The sequence below is a fragment of the Seriola aureovittata genome, chromosome 19 (genome assembly GCF_021018895.1).
Source record: "Seriola aureovittata isolate HTS-2021-v1 ecotype China chromosome 19, ASM2101889v1, whole genome shotgun sequence".
NCBI classification, from domain to species: Eukaryota; Metazoa; Chordata; class Actinopteri; order Carangiformes; family Carangidae; genus Seriola; species Seriola aureovittata.
In genome coordinates this window covers 6,751,611-6,767,308 of record NC_079382.1, presented here as the reverse complement: position 1 = coordinate 6,767,308, position 15,698 = coordinate 6,751,611, and the positions used below count along the sequence as shown (strand labels likewise).

Genomic DNA, 15,698 nt, shown 5'->3' with positions numbered 1-15,698 from the left:
GATCATGAAGTGAAGAAGAGGAACCGTGTGAGATAACAAAAGAAATGAAGCCCTCTCCTCCACTGTTGCTGCTAAATGACACGGTTTCTACTGACGCACAAGAACAGGAGAGGAGAAAAGCAAACTTCACCTCAGGCTGAAACACGTGTGTCTGTCTCCTGGGTACAATATCTACGGTGAGCAGCAGCTGAATTTGACTTGTTCTTGCAAGGGGCATTGAGGTCTACATGGCAGTATTTCTTAAAACTATGGGTCTGGCCCTTAATTGGATCACAGGCCTGTTTCTGGTAGGTCCTCACACGTCAAACACACCAGTTTGTTTTAATCAGCTCGGGTCTCGTAGCAAGACTCAATTTACACAATTTATGCCTGAGCTGAAAAGGTTTACTAAACCTGGCTATAAAAGTGCTCAGTGTGTGAGTCCCTGTCAGCCTATACGAACTCCCTGTGCTACGGTGGCCGAGCCAAGGCCAGCGACTGGTAGATCCACTGGGAGCGTAATAACAGATTAATGTGGCGTGCCAGGCCCCATGACCAGACGTGTTTGACGTTAATGCTCCACTGTATATTATCCAGCTTGCAGAAATGTTGGATGTGAGCGATGGGATCCAAGGACAGGGATGTTTAGGTACTAATTACCAAACAGCAAGGCACAAGTCTCGCTCCATATTTCCTTACTCCTGTGGAAACACTAGGCAGGCTCCATTTATTTTCTTTGACTGTTGTTTCTGGCAAGGCTGCGTCTCAGTAAACACCACTCGCCCACCATTGTAAATCCGACAGGCGCAGATCTTTCAAGTTAGACTCCTTTGAGGAAAAATGGAGACAGATCGGATGGCGGTCCTCGGGTTTTCCGTCTTAATGAGAGAGTGGAGAAGAGGGATGGCGTTTGATCCCTGGCATGGAAGCCTCTATTTAAGCCTGTCAACGGTCATCACTCTCTCTCTCTCTCTCTCCCTCTCTCTCCATCTTTCTCTCTCTCCCTCTTGGTTATGGATGGAGAAACAGACCTGCACCACTGGATTTGATCATCTCAGTCAGACACACTTAACCCCTTTTTCAGGACTTCAGGACCCGGATCCAGGCTTCACCAGCACCTTTGCTATCACCGACACAGACCGCTCACCCCTCCCTCCCTCCAATGACAACCTATAAGTATCAGTGTTGATTGATCACCTAGCTGGAAAAGAAAAGAAAAGGCAGAAGCAGATCTGTGAAAATATTATTTTATTTGTAGAGCTTTGCAACGAGCAAGCCTCTCAGTCATCATGCTCCAATTTCATATCATATGTTTGTCCAAACCACACAAGAGCCTTATGGTTCTTCAAGGAAGTCTCGCTATAGTTGCAGCCTGACACCAAGCCAAAGACGATAAGCCCCAAGACAAATTTCCATCCTCCTCTGCGTGGACAATGAAACTTTTGAACTTGAACTTTTAGGCTGTGGAGGTTGATAGACTCCTCAGAGCGGAGGAAACGTCTCTTTGATGAAGAGCTGGAGGGCAGGGCTCCTGACCATTGTGGACCTGGCCTGGAAGACGCTTTTCATCGCAGCACTAATGGCTCAAGCTAATCAGGCTTGATTGGGTCTGCTAAATAAATACTCTCTCCATTCATAATATCATCTGTAACTTAAGACAAAATCAATACCTAGACTGAACACTAATAGCTGGAGGCAAAACAAATGTCTAAGCTCTGGCTGCAATACATTTTTCTGAATGAGTCCATCAGTGACATTGGCGTGGACTTTCGATACTTCCAGACAAAGGCACATAGTCGAAGATTTTTCATATCTCAAAAAGAGGCTCTATATCAGATTTAAAACAGATTCATGCATGCAAACAATTCAGAAACAGGAGTTGTTCTAAGCTATAGATGCCCTCATCCGCTAATTTTTGTTTGCTAATGTCACCGAGCGTATCATCTCATTTTTAAAATCAACCTTTCTTAAAATCAACCTTCCAGAAGCAGGAGTGAATTTTTTTTTTTTTTAAGGTAAGGAAACAAAACAACTACAGCAACACCTACAGGAATGAATGAAAATCAGAACAAATGTGCAGATTAAACAGTTATATTCAGCAAAACAATTAAGAGCATCAATCACAGTTGAAGCAAGGCGTCTCCCCCCAGGAGCCAGAGCTTGATAATAAACACCGGAGTCAGACTCGACTTCTGTAGGCTTAGGAATAAATAAAGTGAACAACCCTGACATCAGCAGCTAGTAAAATGTTTGGCTGTGTGGACCGGTGGAGTATGTATGAAAGAGAGCTTTGTATTATGAGAAATGAATACAGACAGACACAATCACGTTTGAGTGAAAAGGGTTGGGACAGAAGTTTCACAGCAGCAGAGTTTGAATCTGGTTTCAAACTTGTGACTTGAGCATACCACGTTTGATTTATATTTTGCTCCACTTCTGTTCTGTTAGTCTCTATTTCTGTAATTACAATACCATATACACTATGTACTGAATCTCTGACATCCATCACATCTGGAGCTGTAAAGCAGTGTAAGCCATCCTACGATAGAGACGTCTGCAACATCTGATCTGTTTGCTACAACAGACAGAAAATCGCAGGCTCTTAGAGAAATGTCACCAAAGAAGACTCTAAAGATCAGTCACATGGAAGTTTGAAAGTGATGTTTTTTTGTGTGTTGTGCTGCTAGTTTATTTTGCTTGAGCTTGTGTTGGCGAGTTTACTTGGCCAGTCTCCTCGCCACATCTTTGTAGGCGGTCTCGATCTCAGAGTCAGCAGCGCAGGTGTTGGTGAATTCATCACGTGTATAGGCGTTGTTCAAATACCGCCACACACCTGTCATGTCTGAGGGGATGTCGTAGTTACGGTACTTCTTAGCAACAACCTACAGTATGAGAGGAGAGGAGGTGAAACTGTAACTTCAATGTTAACTAAAGACACGCTTGATTAATAATGGTCGACATTTAAAATCCACACTTGGGTGTTCTAACAGTCAACCTGCATCATTAAGTTGTTATGTTCAGTGCACTCCATTTGTTTCCTGCTTTCAGTCGACTGGATTCATTTGCTGCTTTTTCAGTTAATAAATGTGAGAATAAATTACTTTAAACAGCCTCCTGGGTGTTTGCTGTGCTGTGCAAGTAAGTGAGTGTTGGCAATAGCATGGTGATTTTTTCAGAGAAAAGGAGAGAAAGAGAAAAATGCTGTAATTTGCTACACTTACTCAAATTAATTCAAATTATTAAAAAAAACAAAAAAACAACAATAGTAAGAGTGTACAGTCATGCTAGCAGTTCTGTGAGGCTGTACTGCACAGCAGTGGTTTAAGCTAAATGCTCACATCAACTAATATGACAATGCTAAAATACTGATGTTTAGCAGGCATAATGTTTACACCATATTAGTTTAGTGTGTTAGCATGCTAACATTTGCTAGCAGTAAAGCTGAGGTGCAGGTGTTTGGTCCAAAGTGTTGGACAACTTGGGTATTTAGTATTTCCTGTGTTTTGGTAATCAGGATGGGAGCAATGTGATTTCCATGTTCTTATGGTTGAAAAGATTGAATTGATAACCTTTAAAATGCCATGGAGTCATTATTCAAATGACGGATTTCACCTCAAACATGGGGACATAACATAACATCCAATAAAAATCCAATACTCTTTTTCTTTACGCTTTAAATCTTTTTCTTATCAGCCAGTTAACAATTAAATGTATTTCCCTCAGACACACTCCTTCTTTACCTTGACTATGTGCAGTTTAGGCAGCAGGTTGCAGTCTGCGAGAGTAAGCTCGTTCCCATCCAGGAAGCACCGGTTGGAGCCCTTCTCCTCCTCCATGCTGTCTGCATCAATCTCATCTGGCAAGGGGCTGTTCAGGTAGTCATCCAGCTTCTTCAGGGCCTTGGTCAAACCCTTCTCCAGGACTAAACACACAGAAACACACATGGGCACATAATGCTGACATAACCTGTGTAGGGATAATCTCACTAGGTGGCAGCACAGCAAACACTGTGGGTTACAAAGAGTGGACTCTGCTACAACCTAGTGGAGAAAAAAAGTAATGGCTGTCATGTATTTTTTTTTTTTTTCATCTTGTTGTGTGTGTGTGTGTGTGTGTGTGTGTGTGTGTGTGTGTGTGTGTGTGTGTGTGTGTGTCTGTGTCTGTGTCTGTGTCTGTGTCTGTGAGTGTAAATGGCAGAGAATGAGCAGCCCACCAGCATTGGCCTCCAGTTTGGTGTTCTTGATGTAGGCTGAGAACTTGGCGAAGATGTCATTTCCAGCTGTGTTGGACTCTCTCTGCTTGGCGGCCAGTTTAGGATACCTAAGCAGACGGGGTGGACAGAGGCAGGAGACGCAGTCAGAGACGCAGTCAGACCGAACCATCTGGATAGCATTAACACCTGGACTGGAGCTCAGCTCAGACTGAAAACATGTTACACACTCAAACCGAGTTGGCCGCCTGCCCCTTAAGTTCTCTCACACTGAGGTCCATTTATAATGTAAAAAACTTTACAGCCAATAAAAGAAAGATTTAGTTAATCTGACATTTTACTCTGCAACTGCTCACTCACTGGCTCCGACTTTTTTTTTTTTCAATAACAACAAAACACAATAAACCTTCCTAAAATTACACAAAAGCTGCGGCTGTTGTCAATGAAGAACTTATATTTGGATTGTTTTTATGTTCTTTTTTTCAGGAATTGAATGGTGAAACTTCCCTGAGACACACACACACACACTCATCCACCAAAGATTTACAACAGCCATAAACAATAAACACTTATATCAGTTAACATCAGTCTTCATCACACACAGCCATCTTTTACTAGACTCAAGCGTTTCCTGTCCTTTCAACGGTGTTGCTGAAATGAAATAAATCAACTAAATGCAGCATGTGTGTCTTAGTGTGTGTGTGTGTGTGTGTGAGTGTGTGTGTATGTGTGTGTGTGTGTGTGTGTGTGCGTACTCAGTAACATAATCTGATACTGTAAACTATGTGTTATAAAACTGTCCAGTGGAATTACTTTGGAGGAGAGAGCATTTCCTCAAGGAACTCCTCGATCTTGTTGATATCGGTCTTGACCTCTTCGTTGAAGGTCAGGAAAGGAGGGTGTGTCCCCGGGGCCAGGTTGTGCAGATCCGCCGGCTTTCTACAGAGCACAGAGTGAAAGAAGTATGTCAAGACGAAGCTGTGAGTGTGTTTTTGTGTTCAGAGTTTCTATCTCCACGTCCTAACCTCTTCAGGTCGACAGTGGTGACGTTGAACACGACTCCTTTGAGCCAGAGGATCATGAAGAGACGCTGAGAGAAGGGACAGTTTCCAATGCTTTCTCCATCGCTGCCCGCCTGCACACAAACACAACGTAACAGGAAATAAGTCAGGGCACATAGTGGAAATGTGGTGTATACATGCAAACTCACACATATGCAGTGAGTGTAGTGCAGTTCACGGTATAATGTAATCCAATCCCACAACAGAAACAATAGGGTATGGAAAGTATTCAGAGTTGAATCAAGAAAAACCTGACATGGTCATAATAAAGCTGAACACAGATCTTACAAATGTACACAAGTATTTTCATTCTAAGTAAATAAAGAATTTTCTGTAATTGTTGTTTTTATGAAAACTTCAATCTATGTCTGTGACACTTTGGTCGCAAGGTTGAAACCTTGCTTGTGACAATTAAACACATTATATTATGACTTTTGATGCCTTACAGCTTTATGGCTTTCTATACTAGGATGTTTTTGACTTTTTTTTGCCTGATTAAAATATAACATTTTATGCCTCACTATACTTTGATGTTTTATGACGTTTTATGCCTTACTATACTATGACCCTTTTATGACATTTTTATTCCTTACTATACTATGACGTTTTTATGACATTTTTTGCCTTACTCTACAATAACATTTTTATGAAATTCTATGCCTCACTATACTTTGATGTTTTATGACGTTTTATGCCTTACTATACTATGACATTTTTATGATGTTTTATTCCTTACTATAATGACATTTTTATGCCATAATATAATATAATGTTTTTATCCCTTACTATACTATGATGTTTTTATGCCTCACTGTACTATGGCATTTTTTTTTTGCATTATTATACTATGACTTTTTTATGCCTTACTATACAATGATTTATTTGTGCGTCAGCACTATGGAGTAGTGGCTAGAACCTTCACCTCACAGTCAGAAGGTTCTAGGCTTGACACCAGGCCTAGGGCCTTTCTGTGTGGAGTTTGCATGTTCTCCCTGTGCCTGTGTGGATTCTTTCAGGTACTCTAGTTTCTTCCCATAGTCCAAAGACATGCACATTAGGTTAATTGGCAACTCTAATGCTTTACTATAATATGACTTTTTATGGCTTAGTATACTATGATGTTTTATTCCTTAATATACGATGACTTATGACATACTGTATACATGACATATATGTCAATATATCAAGAGTGATTTTACCATATATGTCACCTATAAGAGGATATGTTATTATCACATGTATATACCCTCTGGATATATGAAGATATAAGTTTATAACATATATGACACAACCATAATAAAATGCAACTTCATTAAAACAACATACTTATTAAAATTCTATATGTTTTGTATGATTTTCTTTGATAATTTTATCATTTCTCATCAAATTTAAACATACATGTCAATCTTTTACATTTACATATATCATATGAACATATAGTGACAGGCTTTGGGATGGATATATATCTATGTAACATATGTTTATAATATAAACATACATACTATCCCTACATGTTTCCATCAACTAGATATACTGTCAATACATGATATTGTTCCAATTTCAAACAGGTTCCATATGTAATTTTTACATATATAGTCTATACTGTATATACATATATGATTTTATTTCCTATGTACATATATTTCGTATATGAAAATTCAGTACATCTACATATATTACATTTGCTTATGGGCATTCCTGAATGTAAATTAAGATCCTATATATTAATAAACCATTTGGTTGACAGCGTTAAAAAGTCAGTTTCTTGGTTTTGGAGGGGTTATGGGGTTGTTGCATCACTACCAATGTTGAGACCAAACCTACGCCCTTAAAACACATGTTAGGATTATTAGGTGACTGTTACCATGACTGCTGACTGTTATCTTGCTATTTGACTGAAAGGGTGTTAAGAGAAGTCTCATAGGTCATATAAATATAAACACTGCGCAAACACATAAATTCATCACCCTTAAAACATTGTTACAGATTTATGATAAAGACAGAGTCAAACCAAAACTACATTCTGGGAATCTGACCACATGCTCTAATCTATTAGTAAAAGTATTCAGACACTTCACTTAAGTAAGAGTAGTTATACTGCAGTATAAAAATACTCCATTACAAGTAAGCAAAAGCATATAAGCAAGTTATCAGCAAAATGTTCTTAAAGTATAAGAAAGTAAAGTAAAAGTACAGACTAGGCAGAAAAATGGCTTCTGTGAATTTTATACTACTATTTATTATGTGATAGAATTTTCATTAATGATGCATTTTTCTATCGTTGTTGGTCAAGATGGAGCTGATCTACATTACATTACACCTGAAATATTGACTCTCTTCCTTCCTTCAAATCCCATTTCAAAATACACCTCTTCAAACTTGCCTATTCTGTTTGACTCCAGCGCCAGTGTTCAATACAAACATATTTATTCTAACTTAATTTGTGTTTTATGCCTTGTTGGATACTGTCAGATGCCACTATATATTTGATTTGTGTTGTAAGATGTCCTTGAATGCCTTGAAAGGTGCCTATAAATAAAATGTATTATTATTATTATTATTATTATTATTAATAATAATAATAATAATAATGTGAACTATTGCATAAACTGTTGAAGTACATGAAGTTTAATCTATAATAATGTATCATATCTTAAAAGAGTATCATATGTCTTGTATGTAAAATCTCATTAAAGCTGTGAAATGAATGTAGTGGAGTAAAAAATATCATATAATGATGATAATGATAATAGCATGAAATGGAGATACACAGGTAAAATACACGTAACTAAAATACTACTTGTATTTAAATGTACCTAGTTACAGCCCACTACTGCTTACACTAAACAATGTCCATAAAGATCTGGCCATAATGAAGCATCATAGTCTTGCCCTCAGGTAAAAGCCTTTGACCAAAAACAAAACGTAATTTCTTTGCCTAACAGCAATGTGTCTATCCAAATGGTGTTGAAATAAGTTCATCAACTGCTCCAGCATTTAAAATCTTACATACAAGGTCAACTGAGGGTAGAACATGAAAAGAAACAAGTTATTTTTTCTTCTGACACTTCCTCTCAGTCATATAGCTGTTTTCAAGTGATGATATCGTGTGTCGGCATGTATGGATACACAGTGGAGCACCAACACTGACATCTGATCCTCTGGCTCAGCTGAATTATAGATAGTGACTCCATCACCTGGTTCACTGGCCGCTGGGGCACAGAGTGCAGGTCAGAGCTGTTGGCCTGCAGTCACAACACTTGGCAAAATAAGAGCACTGACCTGGAGGTCAGCAGGGTGAGCACAGATTTGACAAGTGGAGATATTCTCCCTCATTAATGCATTAATGATTTGGAAATGAAACTCTTTAAATAACTTGAGAAACCAGCAGATGAGCTTCAATATGTCCAATTTAATTATGACTATCATTAAAGCAGGGTCTTCAGATGGCTAATATCAGTTCACAATAAAAGATAGGACAATGAGGTGGAAAAACATTTTTGCCATTCAGTGCACAGCTCCCAGCAAACACCAGAAAACAGAGCTGTCAGTCTAAAAGTAGCTGAGCCAACTGTATGCGCGCCAGCCATTGATGCTCTCAGTGCTGTCATGCTGCATGTGATGCTTCGGTCTGTGCATTGTTATGGCTGGGCTCAGCAGCACGGCCGTAACACAATACACAGTCGCTGATAATAGCCAATCAACATCTAGAACATGGGGGACAAAAGCTGTCACACACAGCCGGGTGCTGTGAGTGTGTGGAGCCACTGAGTGATGATGAGAGGGGTCCACTGAAGGCAATGTTACTTCACACCATCCATATCCATCACCATCACATATATATATATATATATATACGTATACTGGCATTTTGCTTTGCTTAGTTTGTCACACATTTTAATGAGAATAAATGATAAGGTATTGATGATTTTATGTCCCTTGTGTTTGTCTGTGATTAATCAGTACCGCAATATTTGACCATTAACTCTTTTAAGTACTTTAATCGCCCAATGTTTTCTTAAAAAACCTGCACTTTTCAGCAGCCTTGATGAAGACTGTAGGTCAAGCGTATAGCTGAAAATTTGATGAACACATAAGTTATTTTGAATTATGCTTTCATAAAGTTATAGAACTCAAAACATAAAAATAAGAATGATCGAAACTGTTGCAGCAGAGGCCGAAATATCCCGACGTTTCCTCCCATCTATAGGTCAAGACTCAAAAATGCTGCACCCTACATTTCCCATAATGCAACCAACTTTTTTTTTTTTTAAATTGGTGTCCCACTGCTAGGGTGCATAGTATTTTTCATTTAATTGTGATGTGTAAAATCACTGCAGTACCCCATTACTGACTGTACCATGTGAAGACTTGCTACTCAAGGAGGTTTATGTCTCAGTCCTGAGATTCATCATAGGGGCACTGGTGTGAAGTGTTACAGCCTGTGATAACACTGCTGCATGCTTTCCTATGTACAGATACTCTCTCTTTCAAATAAAAGAGCTAAGATTTAACTGGGCAGTCAACGGAATGCTACAATAGCCTAAATAGTATATTGTGTTATGACATGTTGAATAGATAGTGCTGTGCAGGTCTAACTTTTACACAGGATGTGCAGCTATGCAGGATAATTCACTGTCCATCTAGGTCACATTTCAGATGGCAGCAGGAGGGAAAAAAGTCATTTCAGGGTTGCAGCTACTTTGGAAACCACTCTATATAAACGGCTTGTGTAAGTCCTGCTCTGTATTTAGTAACACAGTTTACACAAAGCTAATCGTGAGTTTGCTTTCATTAAGAATAACATCTAATGAAAGAGTGACAGCGAGGCTAAAGGGTTGATGCAAGCCGAGCATGTTGTCAGTGTCTGTGAACTTTTAGTTACCCAGCTGACTGGTTTCCTTGGAGGTGGACTGGCTGAAAGGAGCCTTCACACCAGCTAATTGGGTCATTGCATCCATGCACCACATCAGCTTTTCCACCTGCTTCCACTTCACCTGCCTCAGGTATATTCATCTGCCTCTAACATTTCTCTGGGGGCCCGGAGTTCATCTAGTTATGAAGAACAAAACAACTGTGCTGTATCTGCAGAAGGTTAAAGCTTCTGTTTTTTCGACTCTATTTCAGGTGATAATCTATAGATCAGCGAATACCTGTGCAGAAATAACGCCAGGAGATTTTCCAAGAGAATTAGCACACCATGCAATGTAAAATTCTACAAACATCTTAGTCCATTACATGATGCAATACTTCTTGTAAAAAAGTTTCACTGGGGTAGCGGCACCACAGCTTCCCATCGTCAACAAGCAGCTTCGGTATCACTGTCACAACAATCCTGGGTCAACATGGAGCAGAGTGTGCCGGTGCCGCTGTAACTTTACCTGTACTATTGAGTTACATGAGCTTTCCACAACATACAGTGATGCTACAGAGAAACTTCTCCTCATGTACTGCTTCTAACTTCCATCAAAAACTTAAGAAAATACTGCAATCATAGTTCTGTCTCTGTCTTACCTTGACAAACAGTTCGATATCAGGATCTCTGTCTTGACCGTTTGTGGACATGATGCCTAATTCTGGCTGTCACCTTGTTTCTTTGGTATTTTAGTACGTTTTTTTTTTGTTTTGTCTTTTTATCTACAGTCCTTTGCTTATCCTTGGAGGTCTACATCCTCCAGAAAAGAAAGAAAAAACACAGATATTCTCTCTGAGTGATCCTCTCTTGTGACTCCTCACAACTAAAGAAGCTGGCTTGGTGCTGTTTCCTCCAGGTTTCTAAGATTTCCACCACTTTTCTTCTCCTGAAAAGGTTTTTCCTCCCTTGTTTCTGTCCTGCAGGTGAGGCTGAGAGTCGGTCCAGGTGGCAGGTAGAGCCCTGTGCTCTGATTTAGACACAGATGGAGAGCAGAGCTAGCTCTCACTGACACAGAAGGGAAAACAGGTGTCCGTCTATACCAGGGGGTGGAGCCCCATCTCTCTCTTCCCACCACTCCAACCACACTCCCCTTGAACACACTCACTGCCACTACTTACTCTCTTACCAGCCCCCTTTTTTCCCCCATTCTAATCAACTCACACTTTTATTTTTCATTATTTTCCATCATTACATGTGGTTTATTTGCTTCTCTTTGTCAGGTCAGGTTGAAGAGACCTTTCCTTGAACATGACACATATGTCAAAAATATCACCACGTCCCATAACATTGCCCAAAAAGTGAGATGATATTTATGTCACCTCTTGTTTTTGCGGTTGTCTCTCCATCTTTATATGAGCGCGTGAGCAGCATCATTCATATTTAATGTGCGTTCACACGTAGGACAGGATGGCGCAGGTTATATTTGATCACCAGCAGGAGACCTGGAGAACACTCATCTTTGAATTATTGATGCTCGGCGTTGGTTTTAAGGCAGGAATTGGCATTCATTTACAGAAAGGGCCTATATAGGTCAACAAAAATAAAAGCAGGTCTGACTGCAAATATCTTCACACATCAGCACATGATGAAGAAAATGAGTGACACTCTCTCTTTGGCTTGCTCTGTCTGACAGATGTATCCAAGAAAAAAAAACATCTGTCAGAGAGAAAGTTAGATGAAAGCAGAAAGAGAAAGAAAGATGGGGGAAAGAGCTAATTTTTTCAACTGTTTCTATTTATAGAGCAGCCCCCTCTCCTGGCAGACAGTCCCACATGCAGCACAAAGCAGTTACTGGGCCACTGTGGGAGGAAGAGTTCATTATCCATGTTTATGAGGGACAATGTTTCTCAACGTGTTATTTTAGGTTTTCGGGTGAGAAGGAGTTTAATTGTATAGTCATAATCAAAGTCTCAACGGGCAGCACGCTCATGATGAAAACAACATGCGATAATGAGCCTGAAGTCTTTTCTGATTTAGATCTCATTCCACACTCTTTCGGCTACTAAATATGGCATCAATAAACACAAAACCTCATATAATATGAGTATAATTGCATTTCATTGCGTTTGAAAGAATTAAAATTTGCAGGGACTTCTTCTGCTGCAGCACAGAGAAGATACTGAATTTAGCTGATTTTATGATCATTTACAAACATTATAAAAACGTCATAAAAATGTTAATGGTTTAGAGTTGCTTTTTTGTCCTCTTGAGACAAAGGGAAGCTCAAATGACTGACTTGTTGGGCTAATCATTAACCTTGACATCAAACAGTAACAAGACATTTTCTATCTTTCCAGAGCCAGTGGTGTACAGGGGGAGTGTTTGAACTCTCCTCTTGCAATGACACACACTTCCCAAATGTGACAGTCAAACAGGCTTGTCCATACATGCATTGACTTGTGTTTTCAATTGTGAGATGAACCATCAGTGACATTATGTACACGATTATGCGGCCATCCTCACTGTGACAGCGACAACTTGAGCATCTTATACAGTGGTAATAGTGTGATCTACAGAGTTTGTTATCATACTTTATAAGATTAAAACAGATTGTCCGCAGTGAAAATGTCTCTTAGTGATAGTACTGATGGTGTGTTCTGTAATAGCCTGCTTTATCAAAGAGAGCTGGGGAGGAGTCACATAAACTTCCAGTACAGACGGATGATCTTCCAAGTCTCCTCCCTACTTTTATAGCACAGCTCGGTTTGGTTTATGGCAACTGCTGAAGATTAGACTGTTAGGAAATCCACCCACGGCTTGGACTTGCTCAGATAGGGAGGCCAGATAGAGTAGAGGACGGTGTGGTATGCGGAGTAGGGGCCAAGTATGTTGTCACTACTCTGGTGAGCTATGGTTCGTGCTTATCACAATTGTGATGCAACAACATCAAGATAGCGTATCTGCCGCATATGGCAAAAATGTCCTTTTAATGTTAATATGCTGTAATTCCCCAGAGGAATGAAGTTTCTGTATGAACTGATAAAATTAGTTTTTTCTAAGAATTTTCCCTTGGTAAAATCAGAACAATGGACATTCAGTATGTTGTTCTTAGGATAATCCATCAAATGAAACTTCTTTGGAAGAAATAATTTTTGAATTTGGCAAAGCTAAAGGATAATACTCTTTCTGGACTTCACCCCAGTCCCTGTCACAATTAGAGGAGTGAGTTTTGATTATTTTCAGAAATCATCATCCAGGCCAGATTGTAGCAATTATTTTTTGTTTGTTTACAACTCATCTGTGTTGATTGAATACACCCATTCTATCTAACCATAGCCTGGCAGGGCAATTTTAAAATTCAGCATAAACCCACTACTGTCATTCCCTATTACAAGGGCTGTACTGAGCTCAAACAGAGCTCCTTGAGTCCGGCCCAGTGACTCTCAATCTGTGTTGCCCAATCAGCAAAGTGACCCCTGCGTGTGCTGATAGTACACTTCACAGACCAGCTCTATCAGAAATGCAGCAAAACACACAGTCAGATTTGCTCAGCCGTGGAGTTCACCCCTGGTTTCTATGGCCCTGCAGGAAACGAGTTAATTATTACATCAGACTGCCAACACATTAAAGTCACTGACACTGACAGAGATCGCTGCTTCTGTCTTTCTTACGGAAATCAATTGTAGTAGATATTTCTGAATATACAATTTTCATATTTTTTTATATGGCCAACAAAAAATAAATCCAGTAAGTCCCATTTCTTGATTGTGCACATTTACATAACAAATTAAATTTATTCAGATTTGGGTCTATTATTCAGTGATGGCAGTGCTTCAGATTATTTTTATAAGATTATTATTATATCATGACTTTGGAGGCTAATGTGTGTATGTTTTTGACTTTCATATGCAATTATATACCAGATAACACAACACTGTTCTACAGTGGAAATCAAGGACAGTTTTATATGCACAGGAGAAAAGAATATGAGCCTGTTTTATTGTCATATTCACTGCTCATTAGCCTGTAATATGACCATTACTGAATGGCTGCAATCAATAAATCAATAAAATATTTTGCTCTGTCTCCAAATTCAGAATATGCCAGCTGGTTTAAGGCTACATCTGTTTAAGCTTTTAAAAATTTACACCCTGCAGTGTTGCTGTTCCACCAAGAGCAACCAACACTATAACACCAAAGAAACATGACAACTGTGCTAGAAAATAAAATACATAAATAAATAAATTTTAAAAACTGTACTGTTCCCCAGTACAGCAGAGAATACACAGAATTGCTTCAAGGAGCTTTTTGGCAAATCTGGTGTATATTGGTGCCCGGCCTCCCTGCAGCTGTCCTCAGCTGTCCTAATGCGGAACATTGAGGCTGAGGCAAACTGAGGCTTGACCTGGGTCACCCCAGCAGGGACTCCGTCATCTTGTATCTGTGCCTTACCTTGACGAACAGAGAGATTTCAGGCTGGCTGGGGTCAGCTGGGGCAGCGCTGCTCTCATCCAGAGTGACGTTCTCCAGAGTTTTCAGGCTGTAGTCGACAGACTCCTCCGGCTTGGGGTCAGTGTTGAAGTGGGTGTACGCCATCAGCATCCCGTCCTCGGCGTTATCCTCTTCCAGAAACCTCGGCTGAACCGGCGGGTCGTCGCACGGGTCTCCATTGGAGGCGGAAGATGCTGAGGAGGCCGATGAGCGCCTGGATCCGTCGTGCACCTCGCCGTTCACCTGCTCTACCTTCAACTCCGCCACAGGCTCCGGCTCCGGCTCCACCACCGCCGCTACTTTGTGCTCTACCTCCTTCTCTTTAACCTCATCGTCGTCGCTGGATGAAGGGGACGAGCAGCTGTGTCTTACCTCCCTGATTTCCATATAGTCCGGCGAGCCGCGCTCTTCTCCCGCGGAGGCGTGGACATGCACCTCGCTGTACAGCTGCTCCCTCGCCTCGCCTGAGCTCTCACATCTGGGCTCCCGGTCGGGGCTGTCGGCTCCATCACGGCGCTCTTCATGCAGATTCCCGTCATCTATTGTGTCATAGATGTTGTCCATGGTTGCTGGTTTTGTTTTGCTGCTGTTGTTTTTTTTTTACAGAGCTGAAGTTTAAGGTGGAGGAGAAGAGCTGGAGGGATCAAAGTAGTGACACAGTCCGCCTGCCTCTGACTGACTGAGCGCCTGAGCAAATTCCAGCGATAACTTATAAAAGACCTTTGATCCTTCAAGTTAAAAACAGATTGATGCAGAAGGTGAGTACTATGCCTTCAAGGACATTTACCTGGGAGGAGACGTCAGGTAAAGTGTGATACCTTGAAACCGCACAGAGCAGATACAGACTTCATAAAAGTTATATTTCATTTAGCTTATAACATATTCATTTCAGTCCCAAGCTGTAAAAAGAAAAGCTGAGAAAATTCAAAATGTCAAGGAAACAAACTTTAAAAAGAATGCTGAGTTTTATGTCATAAGTCTTGAGTTGGTCCAACTTTTTACACTCCTAATCAACTTCAAGTTGCAATAAATTTACAATTAAATATCATCACAACCTTCCTCAAAGTAAGTTTCTTGCTTTATAATAAATCCCAATTCAAGA

The 15,698-nt window shown here is 40.2% G+C and overlaps 1 protein-coding gene across 2 annotated transcripts; it reads right to left on the bottom strand.

Moving 5' to 3' along the window:
- Positions 1 to 1,212: 1,212 nt before the first annotated feature.
- Positions 1,213 to 15,452, bottom strand: clic5b (chloride intracellular channel 5b). Of its 2 annotated transcripts, none has more exons than XM_056405214.1 (6): positions 14,558 to 15,452; positions 5,215 to 5,324; positions 5,003 to 5,128; positions 4,193 to 4,299; positions 3,720 to 3,901; positions 1,213 to 2,861 (listed from the first exon to the last, which is right to left on the bottom strand). In XM_056405214.1, the coding sequence occupies exons 1-6, from the start codon at positions 15,158 to 15,160 to the stop codon at positions 2,697 to 2,699; spliced, it is 1,293 nt and encodes a 430-aa protein (XP_056261189.1). In that variant the 5' UTR covers positions 15,161 to 15,452; the 3' UTR covers positions 1,213 to 2,696. The 2 variants fall into 2 exon arrangements, with proteins under 2 accessions (XP_056261189.1, XP_056261190.1); XM_056405215.1 differs by lacking the exon at positions 14,558 to 15,452 and adding an exon at positions 10,765 to 11,488.
- Between the last annotated feature and the right edge of the window lie 246 nt (positions 15,453 to 15,698).